The 12,708-nt window shown below is 32.7% G+C and overlaps 1 protein-coding gene and 1 pseudogene across 3 annotated transcripts; one reads left to right on the top strand and one right to left on the bottom strand.

Annotated features, from left to right (window-relative positions):
- The first annotated feature begins 2,636 nt into the window (after positions 1 to 2,636).
- On the top strand, positions 2,637 to 12,432 carry LOC139875238 (probable protein phosphatase 2C 49). 3 transcript variants are annotated; one of them, XM_071862590.1, is made up of 5 exons: positions 2,637 to 2,816; positions 2,935 to 3,108; positions 11,368 to 11,576; positions 11,684 to 12,100; positions 12,260 to 12,432. In XM_071862590.1, the coding sequence occupies exons 1-5, from the start codon at positions 2,739 to 2,741 to the stop codon at positions 12,294 to 12,296; spliced, it is 915 nt and encodes a 304-aa protein (XP_071718691.1). In that variant the 5' UTR covers positions 2,637 to 2,738; the 3' UTR covers positions 12,297 to 12,432. The 3 variants fall into 3 exon arrangements, with proteins under 3 accessions (XP_071718691.1, XP_071718683.1, XP_071718687.1); XM_071862582.1 differs by having other exon boundaries at positions 11,684 to 12,432; XM_071862586.1 differs by having other exon boundaries at positions 2,648 to 2,816; positions 2,985 to 3,108; positions 11,684 to 12,432.
- On the bottom strand, positions 10,060 to 10,167 carry LOC139887472 (5S ribosomal RNA; annotated as a pseudogene).
- Positions 12,433 to 12,708: the final 276 nt, after the last annotated feature.

Raw genomic sequence — 12,708 nt, 5'->3', positions numbered from 1 at the left:
GATTGTGCAGTGTATATTCTAGTTACACAACCACAACGCACTAAAATGGGTCCTCAAAGGAGGATGGGGATATATATATATGTTAAATATGAAACATCTTCAATTATAAGATATATTGAACCTATAACGGATAATGTTTTTACAGCACGTTTTGCTGATTATCATTGTTCCCTAGATTAGGGAGAGAAATGAAAAATAAAGAAAAGGATGTTTCATGGTGTGAACATAAATTAATGTATCTTGATCATCGCACAAAAGAATGCGAAAAGAAAGTTAAAAAAAATAATGCATATGCAAGAACTTGCAAATAAATTACCTGATGCATTTACAGATACAAAAAGGAGTGACTAAATCATGTATACCAGCAGTAAATGCTTCAGCTAGAATTGAAATTCTAAAAGTTAGAAATGTCACTCATGAGTCTTTGCCACGCCTGAAACGTGGGAGACCAATTGGTTCCAAAGATAAAAATCCTCGAAAAGAAAAATCAGCTGATAATGAGGTAAAAGAAAGTGTTCAAGAAGAACCACAAATCAATATTCCTTCTGCAGAGGGTATTGATAAATGTAAATACATAAATTGCAATAAATTATGCAATAATATGGAATCGAAATGGAATGACAAATATTGATGAGAATTTTTCATATAATGACATCATGAATAAAGATGATGAGCTGAAACCAAAATCTGTCATTGAATGTCAAAATAGACATGACTATATACGAGCTGAATTAGAATTGCTCAATAAAAGAAAAGTTTTCGGATAAATCATTTTCACTTTAAAGATGTGAAACGTATGGGACACAAATGAATTTTTACCCGAAAAGGAAATGAGAAAAATGAAGTTACAAGGTAAAGCTATACTTGTAACTCAAGATTTTTCTCAAAGACCAGGAATTGATTATGAGGAAACTTATTCTCCTGTTATGGATGCAATTACTTTTAGATACTTAATCATCCTGGCAGTTTCTAAAAATTTAGAAATGCATCTCATGGATGTTGTGACTGCTTATCTATATGGATCACTTGATAGTGATATATATATATATGAAGATACCTGAAAGATTTAAGGTATCAGAAGCAACCAATGCAAAACTTAAAGAAATGTACTCAATCAAGTTACAAAGGTCTTTATATGGGTTGAAACAATCGGGTTGCATGTGGTATAAACGATTAAGTGATTACTTGATAAGCAAAGGGTATACAAATAATTATATTTGCCCATGTGTATTCATTAAGAAAACAACATCCGGATATGTGATCATAGCTGTTTATGTCGATGATCTTAACATCATAGGTACAAATAAAGAGATCCATGAAGCCATTCAACTTCTAAAGAAAGAATTTGAAATGAAAGATCTCGGAAAAACCAAGTATTACCTTGGTTTACAAATTGAGCATATGCCTAATGGTTTACTTGTACATCAAACAACATATACTGAAAAGATTTTGAAACATTTTAATATGGACAAGACAAAACCATTAAGTACTCCTATGGTTGTTAGATCACTCAATGTTGAAGCTGATCCATTTCGTCCATGTGAAGATCATGAAGATATTCTGGGACCAGAAGTACCATAACTTAGGGCAATTGGAGCTCTTATGTATATCTTACAAATTATACAAGACCTGACATTTCTTTTGCAGTTAATTTGTTGATGCAGGTTATTTATCTGATCCACATAAAGCTAAATCTCAAACTGGATATGTATTCCTAAATGGAGGTACTGCAATATCATGGCGTTCTAAAAAACAAACACTTGTTGCAACATCATCAAATCATGCCGAAGTGATTGCATTACATGAAGCTACTTGGGAATGTTTTTGGTTGAGATCAATGACACAACTCATTACTTATTCTTGTGGACTAGAACCCGATAAAAGTCCAACATCTATCTATGAAGATAATGCAGCTTGCATAGCACAAATGAAAGAATGATATATCAAAAGTGACCGAACAAAACACATACCTCCTAGATTCTTCTCATACACTCGAGACATCATTAAGGACAACTAGATTGAAATGATATATGTTCAATCCATCAAAACTCTGCTGATCTTTTCACCAAAGCACTTTCAACTGCTATTTTCAGAACGCATGTTCACAATATTGGCATGAGGCAAGTTCAAAAGATGTAACAGCTCAGCAATGTCTACTTGAGGGGGAGTCAACTATATGCTGCACTCTTTTTCCCTTAGCTAAAGTTTTTATCCCACTGGGTTTTTCTTTGGCCAAGGTTTTTAACGAGGCAGTAACTTACAGTTGATCTTTAACAAACAAAATTGCTATCCAAGGGGGAGTGTTATGATAATAATAATAATTGTGCAAGTATGGAACTACAATAATGCAAGTATGGATAGTCAATTTTGGTACAATTTTATAGTCAACTTGGGGTCACTTCCATAGTATCTTTTTGTAGTATAAATACCCATGAGTTATGCTTGTAAAGATGTACCATTTCTCACACTTACATCCATAGTGTTTCTTCCTTTCTCTCTTTACTCATATATTCTTGTTCTTAAGATTTTCAAAGTCTATATTCAAGAACCAATCCACTAAAGGTAGTTATAAGCCTACTGAATTATAACATATATATCATTTATATTTGTGTGTACAATTATTTACAACCAAACAAGTCAAATCTCTACAAAACAACCCTTCCAGAACTAGCATCACATCATTAATCGCATGCCATTTGTTTTATTTCAATTTAATTCGATTTGATTCCGTGAAGAAGATGGTAGCCGCAGCAACAGTAGCAGCAGAGGTTATACCTGTTAATCATGTTCAAGAAAACGACGTCGTTACTCACCTAGTTAGTTTCTTTATAGCTGTACCTGAATAAAACTAAATTTAATTAACTTTTGTTGATCAATGAAATGAAATTACAGTCTATTAAAATTTAATTGATTAATTAATATTTTGTTACCTAGGATAAAAGATCAGTACCTGAATCTGTGGTTGATTTACATGTTTTTCCAAGCATTAGATCCGGCAGTTCCACTGATATCGGACCTCGAAGATACATGGAAGATGAACATCTAATGATAGATGATTTATCTGCATATTTAGGCTCCCCCTCAAAAATTACTGCCTTTTACGGAGTACGTCATATTATGTTTAGACTTTATATCGTGTTCTTGCGTTTTTTAAACGCCTATCTGCTTATTGCATCCCTTGAAACGTTTGAGTGTTCTTGTCGAAAAACATCTTTTTTTAATTTTTTTTGTGTGTGTATATTGTCAATCGTTGACGCTTTGATGGTGTTGCGCTTTACATAACTGTCATGTAAATGGACAAGGTTTTTCACCCGGGAAAAGGGGATTATTTTTACTCAAATGTACCTGGTCTAATCAGGTGGCCGTTTCCTGACCATTTTCCCTAGCTACTACATAGTTGTCAGGAACAATATCGGCTTACTTGATGAACAAGTCATAACGTGTACTCCATGTATTAGTAATAACTAATAAGTAGAATTTGGAGTAATGTTTGATGATATTTAGACACATGATTGTATATCTTTTTTTTTTTTAAACGACACTCACACACCCTATATAATTGTACACAAATAATGTCCTAAACAGGACTCGAACTCATGACCTCAAGGTCAAAGGGACTCCTTGATACCGCTAGGCCAAAGTCAGTCACATGATTGTATATCTATAGAGGTAAAATAATAAGTATAGGCTAATAGCATACAATTTTCGAATACCTTGTTGAACTTTACAAAGTTTTAATGGCAAAAATTAGAAATAATGGTGGGTTGTGCTATGTGCAGGTATTTGATGTTGGTGATTTTAGTGTTATCAACAATCATTTTAGTTAATTGGGATTTACTAGAAAGCAAAGGCTTATCGAATTAAGCTTAATGACGAGTTTGGAGAGTGCGGAGTGCACGCTCGTTCGAGTTAATTCAATAAGGTCTTGGAAATTACATCTTTTGATGAAAGGTAATCATGAATGGTTACATCATTTCATGAAGAGTGATGTCATTTCCTAAATGATGTGAACGAAAGGTTGCGTCTTTTCGTTGAAGGGTTACATCATTTGGTTGAAAGGTTGCGTACTTTCACTCGCACCTTTTCGCTTCCTATAAATATAGGAATATGTTTTTGCTTTCATTTTAACAAACAGAAAACACACACATACTCTCTAACAATTTGATCAGTGATTTCGTTGCCAAAAACACTGATTGCGTTCTTGTCTTATCCCTGTAAAGATTTCGTGCAACCAATGCAATCGTAGGGTCGAAATACTTTATAGAGAAAGTGAATACACGATTCAAGAACGAATCCGGCAGTCAATTTATAACCCTATTTTCTAACAAATCTATAAAGTATTTCATGATAATGATAAAGATGAATCGTTGAAGACTTTTGGGATTTGATATGGAATTCTGAGAGATAAACCTTGAATGAGTTTTGAAAAGACATTGGTGGAAATTATCATGGAACTTCTGTTGAACGATATACGAACTTCTACTATCAATGGAATTAACGAGTCACATATGACTCGTGTATGTAAGTTTTTATTTAATTCATCTTCATAAAACATGTTACTGTTGTGATCATGCACTTCTCGTTCATTGAATATATTGTTTTATAAAAATTGAAGCACATGGCAACCCAAACGTATTAAAGAAATTGGTGATTATTATAATTGATTATCATTAATTATTTATTATAATAATACTGTTTAATTTCTTTTACATAGACAATCAAACAATTGTGATTATCATAACAGTAATTAACTTATTGTTGCGCGTTTGAGTACCATTCATCATGAGTACCATTCATGATTTCATGTGACAAAATATTGACATGTCTTTGGAAGGTCTTTCATGAGGAAAATTGACAAAAGTCAATTGTGTAAAAGTTTCAATCAAATATCACGGCCGGTTATTTATGTGGTATTGGAATTGAAATTATTTGCTTAACATATACTTCGTATTCGTTATACGGATGATTGTGTTGAATTAGAGAACTACATATCTCTATGAAAATATATGTAACCGTTGTCTCTCCATTGCAATCTGGTCATGATGCATTTTGGAAAGCATAAGCATCAAGTGATTTTCTCATGTCCTTATCGTCAAACGGATCAACAAGTCAACTTTGACTTGTACAGTTGTACTTGTAAGTTCCCCTTTAATTTATTGAGCTATTAAAATTTTCTTGTTACTGGAGGCAGAATTACACCATGTCTAATGTCTTGCATGACACTATTTGGTAGACTTGTAATAGAAACATGGTGCATGTCAACGGTTGTATTAACTAATTTACACCGCATGAATGCATGTATGGTAACCGCTACCTTGAATTTTGTTTCTAAAAAAAAAAAAAATGGGCAAAAGGAACAGTAAAATGGATATACATTTGAAGGGATGACTTTATGGGGAATTTCATATAAAATCATTTAATTGTTGATGTGCCTTAATCGGTAACTGCCTATATAATTAATTCCCTCATTGTGAAGTGTTGGATATATACATGATCATTCGAGTTGGTGGTGGTGACATTCTTAAATTCCTAATATAAGTAACAGTTAGGTTATAAGAAACTGCTTTTTTAGGAATGAATTAACGAGTATTATATGATCATAATTATTATTATTGTTATTATAATATACATGGATGTGTGGTGTCAATAAAAGAATGTTGTAATTACATTCTTTTGGATGATTGACATGGACACTTCCCGTGGATTGTTAATATTTGTGATTGTTGATAAGACAATGAATTGATTGGTAACAATTGTTGGGCTATTTAACGAGTGGTAATAATTCGTTAGAATAGTCACAAAACAATCTTATAAGGTTGTGAAGTGACTATTGTGTTATCAAATAAAATGATCATGAAATCTTTATTTATTGGTGAAGGATGTCCATTAACCATTTGATGATTTATCAAAATGGTACAAGTTAGTGAAACGATTATAGTTTGATATGGAAAGAGGATTAGATGTTGCTTAATTGTTATCGAATACTGGTATAGATATGATATATGTGATTATATCAAGTGATCAATATGGTATGGTGTTACAAAGATTAAGCATGGTCTAGTGGAATTCATTGTTATGGTGCTTAAGTACTTTAGTACTTGTAAAAGCAAACCATGGATTATGGTTAATTCACAATGTGAATCCTTAAAGCATATTGAAATTATATTGAGTTTACTATTGATCATTATGATTATATGTAGTGACCCGAACTTTTCCATGTTTATATATATTAATTGAGATTGATATTTAAATGATTAAATGTTTCCAACATGTTAAGTAATCAAACTTGTTAAGACTTGATTAATTGAAATATGTTTCATATAGACAATTGACCACCCAAGTTGACCGGTGATTCACGAACGTTAAAACTTGTAAAAACTATACGATGACATATATATGGTTATATATATAGTTAACATGTTTTTATTATAAGTATGTATCTCATTAGGTATTTTAACAATGAGTTATATACATAAAAATGAGACTATTAATTTAAGAAACTCGAAAACGATATATATAACGATTATCGTTATAACAACGTCTTACTAGGTACATATGAATCATATTAAGATATTGATACACTTGGTTAATTATGTTAAATGATAAGTAAATATATTATTAAGTGTATTAACAATGAAATACATATGTAAAAATAAGACTACTAACTTAATGATTTCGAAACGAGACATATATGTAACGATTATCGTTGTAACGACATTTAACTGTATATACATCATACTAAGATATATTATATATCATAATATCATGATAATATAACAATTTAACATCTAATTTGTTATAATAAACAATGGGTTAACAACATTCAACAAGATCGTTAACCTAAAGGTTTCAAAACAACATTTACATGTAACGACTAACGATGACTTAACGACTCAGTTAAAATGTATATACATGTAGTGTTTTAATATGTATTCATACACTTTTGAAAGACTTCAAGACACTTATTAAAATACTTCTACTTAACAAAAATGCTTACAATTACATCCTCGTTCAGTTTCATCAACAATTCTACTCGTATGCACCCGTATTCGTACTCGTACAATACACAGCTTTTAGATGTATGTACTATTGGTATATACACTCCAATGATCAGCTCTTAGCAGCCCATGTGAGTCACCTAACACATGTGGGAACCATCATTTGGCAACTAGCATGAAATATCTCATAAAATTACAAAAATATGAGTAATCATTCATGACTTATTTACATGAAAATAAAATTACATATCCTTTATATCTAATCCATACACCAACGACCAAAAACACCTACAAACACTTTCATTCTTCAATTTTCTTCATCTAATTGATCTCTCTCAAGTTCTATCTTCAAGTTCTAAGTGTTCTTCATATATTCTACAAGTTCTAGTTACATAAAATCAAGAATACTTTCAAGTTTGCTAGCTCACTTCCAATCTTGTAAGGTGATCATCCAACCTCAAGAAATCTTTGTTTCTTACAGTAGTTTATCATTCTAATACAAGGTAATAATTATATTCAAACTTTGGTTCAATTTCTATAACTATAACAATCTTATTTCAAGTGATGATCTTACTTGAACTTGTTTTCGTGTCATGATTCTGCTTCAAGAACTTCGAGCCATCCAAGGATCCGTTGAAGCTAGATCCATTTTTCTCTTTTCCAGTAGGTTTATCCAAGGAACTTAAGGTAGTAATGATGTTCATAACATCATTCAATTCATACATATAAAGCTATCTTATTCGAAGGTTTAAACTTGTAATCACTAGAACATAGTTTAGTTAATTCTAAACTTGTTCGCAAACAAAAGTTAATCCTTCTAACTTGACTTTTAAAATCAACTAAACACATGTTCTATATCTATATGATATGCTAACTTAATGATTTAAAACCTGGAAACACGAAAAACACCGTAAAACCGAATTTACGCCGTCGTAGTAACACCGCGGGCTGTTTTGGGTTAGTTAATTAAAAACTATGATAAATTTTGATTTAAAAGTTGTTATTCTGAGAAGATGATTTTTATTATGAACATGAAACTATATCCAAAAATTATGGTTAAACTCAAAGTGGAAGTATGTTTTCTAAAATGGTCATCTAGACGTCGTTCTTTCGACTGAAATGACTACCTTTACAAAAACGACTTGTAACTTATTTTTCCGACTATAAACCTATACTTTTTCTGTTTAGATTCATAAAATAGAGTTCAATATGAAACCATAGCAATTGGATTCACTCAAAACGGATTTAAAATGAAGAAGTTATGGGTAAAACAAGATTGGATAATTTTTCTCATTTTAGCTACGTGAAAATTGGTAACAAATCTATTCCAACCATAACTTAATCAACTTGTATTGTATATTATGTAATCTTGAGATACCATAGACACGTATACAATGTTTCGACCTATCATGTCGACACATCTATATATATTTCGGAACAACCATAGACACTCTATATGTGAATGTTGGAGTTAGCTATACAGGGTTGAGGTTGATTCCAAAATATATATAGTTTGAGTTGTGATCAATACTGAGATACGTATACACTGGGTCGTGGATTGATTCAAGATAATATTTATCGATTTATTTCTGTACATCTAATTGTGGACAACTAGTTGTAGGTTACTAACGAGGACAGCTGACTTAATAAACTTAAAACATCAAAATATATTAAAAGTATTGTAAATATATTTTGAACATACTTTGATATATATGTATATATTGTTATAGGTTCGTGAATCAACCAGTGGCCAAGTCTTACTTCCCGACGAAGTAAAAATATGTGAAAGTGAGTTATAGTCCCACTTTTAAAATCTAATATTTTTGGGATGAGAATACATGCAGGTTTTATAAATAATTTACAAAATAGACACAAGTACGTGAAACTACATTCTATGGTTGAATTATCGAAATCGAATATGCCCCTTTATATTAAGTCTGGTAATCTAAGAATTAGGGAACAGACACCCTAATTGACGCGAATCCTAAAGATAGATCTATCGGGCCCAACAAGCCCCATCCAAAGTACCGGATGCTTTAGTACTTCGAAATTTATATCATATCCGAAGGGTGTCCCGGAATAATGGGGATATTCTTATATATATGCATCTTGTTAATGTCGGTTACCAGGTGTTCACCATATGAATGATTTTTATCTCTATGTATGGGATGTGTATTGAAATATGAAATCTTGTGGTCCATTGTTACGATTTGATATATATAGGTTAAACCTATAACTCACCAACATTTTTGTTGACGTTTAAAGCATGATTATTCTCAGGTGAATATTAAGAGCTTCCGCTGTTGCATACTAAAATAAGGACAAGATTTGGAGTTCATGTTTGTATGATATTGTGTAGAAACTGCATTTAAGAAACTGATTTCGATGTAACATATTTGTATTGTAAACCATTATGTAATGGTCGTGTGTAAACAGGATATTTTAGATTATCATTATTTGATAATCTACGTAAAGCTTTTTAAACCTTTATTTATGAAATAAAGGTTATGGTTTGTTTTAAAAATGAATGCAGTCTTTGAAAAACGTCTCATATAGAGGTCAAAACCTCGCAACGAAATCAATTAATATGGAACGTTTTTAATCAATAAGAACGGGACATTTCATTATACATCTACAAGTTGTTGATTTTACACTTGGTATAGATGAGGTGTATTAGCTCAAAGGATGGATGTTGAGATTATTGACATTATAAACTAATTGTCATTACTTCTTGGTTCTAGAAGTGGATTGACTAAGGTATGTTTATAATTATAATCTAACTATCCAATGTAATAGTAATAATTGTGTACATAATGATAATGGAGATACATTATCAAGGGTGTATAAATTATAGGTTACATTGATTACTTGTGAGAGGTAGGCATATGAAGGACTAATCAATCAATTGGTTTGAGTACTCACAAGTTTCTTACAGTAAAATAAGGACTTGGTAAATCCTTGGTTTAAAGGATTGCAAAGAAAAGAAAATTGATTGAAGTCATAATGAATAAGATTAAAAGTTCATGGTAATCCCTAGTTGTGGGATGTCCTTTGTCTGGTGCAACACGAGGACTTCCCAGGGGGTCACCCATCCTAGTACTACTCTCGCCCAAGCACGCTTAACTGCGGAGTTCTGATGGGATCCGGTGCGTTAGTGCTGGTATGATCGTGAGTTGATCACGAATGGAGTGATATATGTGGATTTTGTTGGGTCACAACAAAATTTGGCAAATCACTTGATTAAAACATTAGCCGGAAGCGCGCAATTTGGCTAATGTTATGGGATTGAAGTCCACCCAGATCTTCCAAAGTGAGACGCCCAATTCCCTTCTAGTACAACGCTAGGAGCTGAATTCAATAAGGTAAGCTTACTTTCTGAAGATTGAAACACATAAATATACTGATCCCAAAGTATATGTTTAGACCCGTAAGTGGAGTTAGGTTGAAGTTTAACTTCTTAATAGTTCTTTTGAAAAATTGCATATGAGGGTGCAAGACTAAAAGAGCTACCTATGTGAACATGAAGTTTTGCCGCTTCAATGGAGCTTTGGACTTAGCTGCCAATATGTTCACTGAATGATTGTGACACATGGCTTATAATAGTGTCAAGATTGTCTTAGAGATATGTAAGAAACTGATGTGTATAATATTTTATAGTCTTCATATGAGTGGAAGGGTTCAATTTCTGAAACACCCTGATACTCGAATTCTCGTAAATATTATACTAAGTGAAAATTCAATTTCTGAAACATTTTCATTTATGCATTAGTTTGTTCTGTTTGTTTAGTTATTTTAGTAAATCAAGGATTACACTAAAATGGGGGGGATTTGTTGGTGATTTTAGTGTTATCAACAATCATTTTAGTTAATTGGGATTTACTAGAAAGCAAAGGCTTATCGAATTAAGCTTAATGACGAGTTTGGAGAGTGCGGAGTGCACGCTCGTTCGAGTTAATTCAATAAGGTCTTGGAAATTACATCTTTTGATGAAAGGTAATCATGAATGGTTACATCATTTCATGAAGAGTGATGTCATTTCCTAAATGATGTGAACGAAAGGTTGCGTCTTTTCGTTGAAGGGTTACATCATTTGGTTGAAAGGTTGCGTACTTTCACTCGCACCTTTTCGCTTCCTATAAATATAGGAATATGTTTTTGCTTTCATTTTAACAAACAGAAAACACACACATACTCTCTAACAATTTGATCAGTGATTTCGTTGCCAAAAACACTGATTGTGTTCTTGTCTTATCCCTGTAAAGATTTCGTGCAACCAAGGCAATCGTAGGGTCGAAATACTTTATAGAGAAAGTGAATACACGATTCAAGAACGAATTCGGCAGTCAATTTATAACCCTATTTTCTAACATTTGATGGTCATGGAGGACCTGAAGCAGCATCCTATGTTAGAATTAACATGCTACAATTCTTTTTACAAAACTTTCAAGTATCTGATATTGATGATGTCGAAAATTCTCTTCGCAAAACATTTCTTTCAGCTGATCTTGCTTTAGCTGATGACTCCAGCATCAGCACTGCATCTGGTACTACTGCATTAACAGCTCTATTGTTGGGAAGGTATTGATACATTTTTATGTTAATTTTTTTTTTTTTTTTTTTTTTTTTCTGAGAATTAATTACGGAAGTCCAAATGGTATTCTATAATGCGGTCTTTTTATGTGTAGGCATCTCGTGGTAGCCAATGTAGGAGACTGTCGGGCAGTTATTTGCAGAAAAGGCGAAGCAATTAATATGTCACAAGACCACAAACCAACAAATCCTTCAGAACGAAAGCGTATAATTGAACTTGGAGCGTTTGTTGATGATGGATATCTTAACGGTGTTCTCTCGGTAACACGGGCGTTAGGAGATTGGGACATAAAGTTACCACGTGGGTCCACATCACCTCTTATCGCAGAACCAGAAATCAACAAGATGGTCCTGACAGAAGAAGACGAGTTCCTGATCATCGGATGTGACAGGATTTTTGATGTGATGACAAGTCAACAAGCAGTCAACTTTGTCCGACGTGGCTTAAGTCGTCATGATGACCCTGAACAGTGTGCTAAAGATCTTGTTAGAGAAGCCCTTCGTCTAGGCACGTACCATAATCTCACTGTCATTATTGTTTGTTTTATTTCAATGGATCATCTTAAAGATACAACATCACAACACAAGTTGAAATGCTTCAGCATTTCAACACAGGCATTGTACAGTTTTAAGAACTTACTAAAAAGATGACCATAGATTTGTATTTTCAGGCAGCTAATTGTTGTTGCAGCCACGGGCCGGTTGTAAATAGATGAGTAAATGGTTGTTAAGCCTGGATTATGTTCCAAAGGCATTTTGTGTATGCATATTATGGCAGACTACAATAAACATTTGGATTTTGCTAACGGTGGCCCGTCGCTGGTGTGCATCAATGAGTTGTATACGAGGTATTTTGACTTTTGTAAAGCGGTTATTGAAGTTTACAAGTATTTTTGTACATTAACAACAGCCCTAAGAACTGTCGTTAACAAAATCCTAAATATATTCCCAGTTATCATTAATTGTTCTAATGCCAATACTAATCTCCCAAAAAAAGCTTTCCCTTCTAACATATATCAGTTCATACACCAACCTATTAAAACGTTAACGTTTTACACCTATGAGTTTAGTTACACTTATAATCGAACAATAGAGTGGCGTGCGCTACATGACTTCGTAC

The sequence above is a fragment of the Rutidosis leptorrhynchoides genome, chromosome 1 (assembly GCF_046630445.1).
Source record: "Rutidosis leptorrhynchoides isolate AG116_Rl617_1_P2 chromosome 1, CSIRO_AGI_Rlap_v1, whole genome shotgun sequence".
Taxonomy (NCBI): Eukaryota; Viridiplantae; Streptophyta; class Magnoliopsida; order Asterales; family Asteraceae; genus Rutidosis; species Rutidosis leptorrhynchoides.
The sequence above is the reverse complement of the archived record's forward strand: the minus strand, read 5'-3'. Positions and strand labels throughout refer to the sequence as shown.

Excerpts from the sequence above, each read along its gene's own strand:
- LOC139875238 (XM_071862582.1), top strand. The coding sequence starts at position 2,739 with ATGGTAGCCGCAGCAACAGTAGCAGCAGAGGTTATACCTGTTAATCAT. Across the intron at positions 2,817-2,934 it reads ACGACGTCGTTACTCACCTA|GATAAAAGATCAGTACCTGA; the intron begins GTTAGTTTCTTT and ends TTTGTTACCTAG. Across the intron at positions 11,577-11,683 it reads ACAGCTCTATTGTTGGGAAG|GCATCTCGTGGTAGCCAATG; the intron begins GTATTGATACAT and ends TTTTATGTGTAG.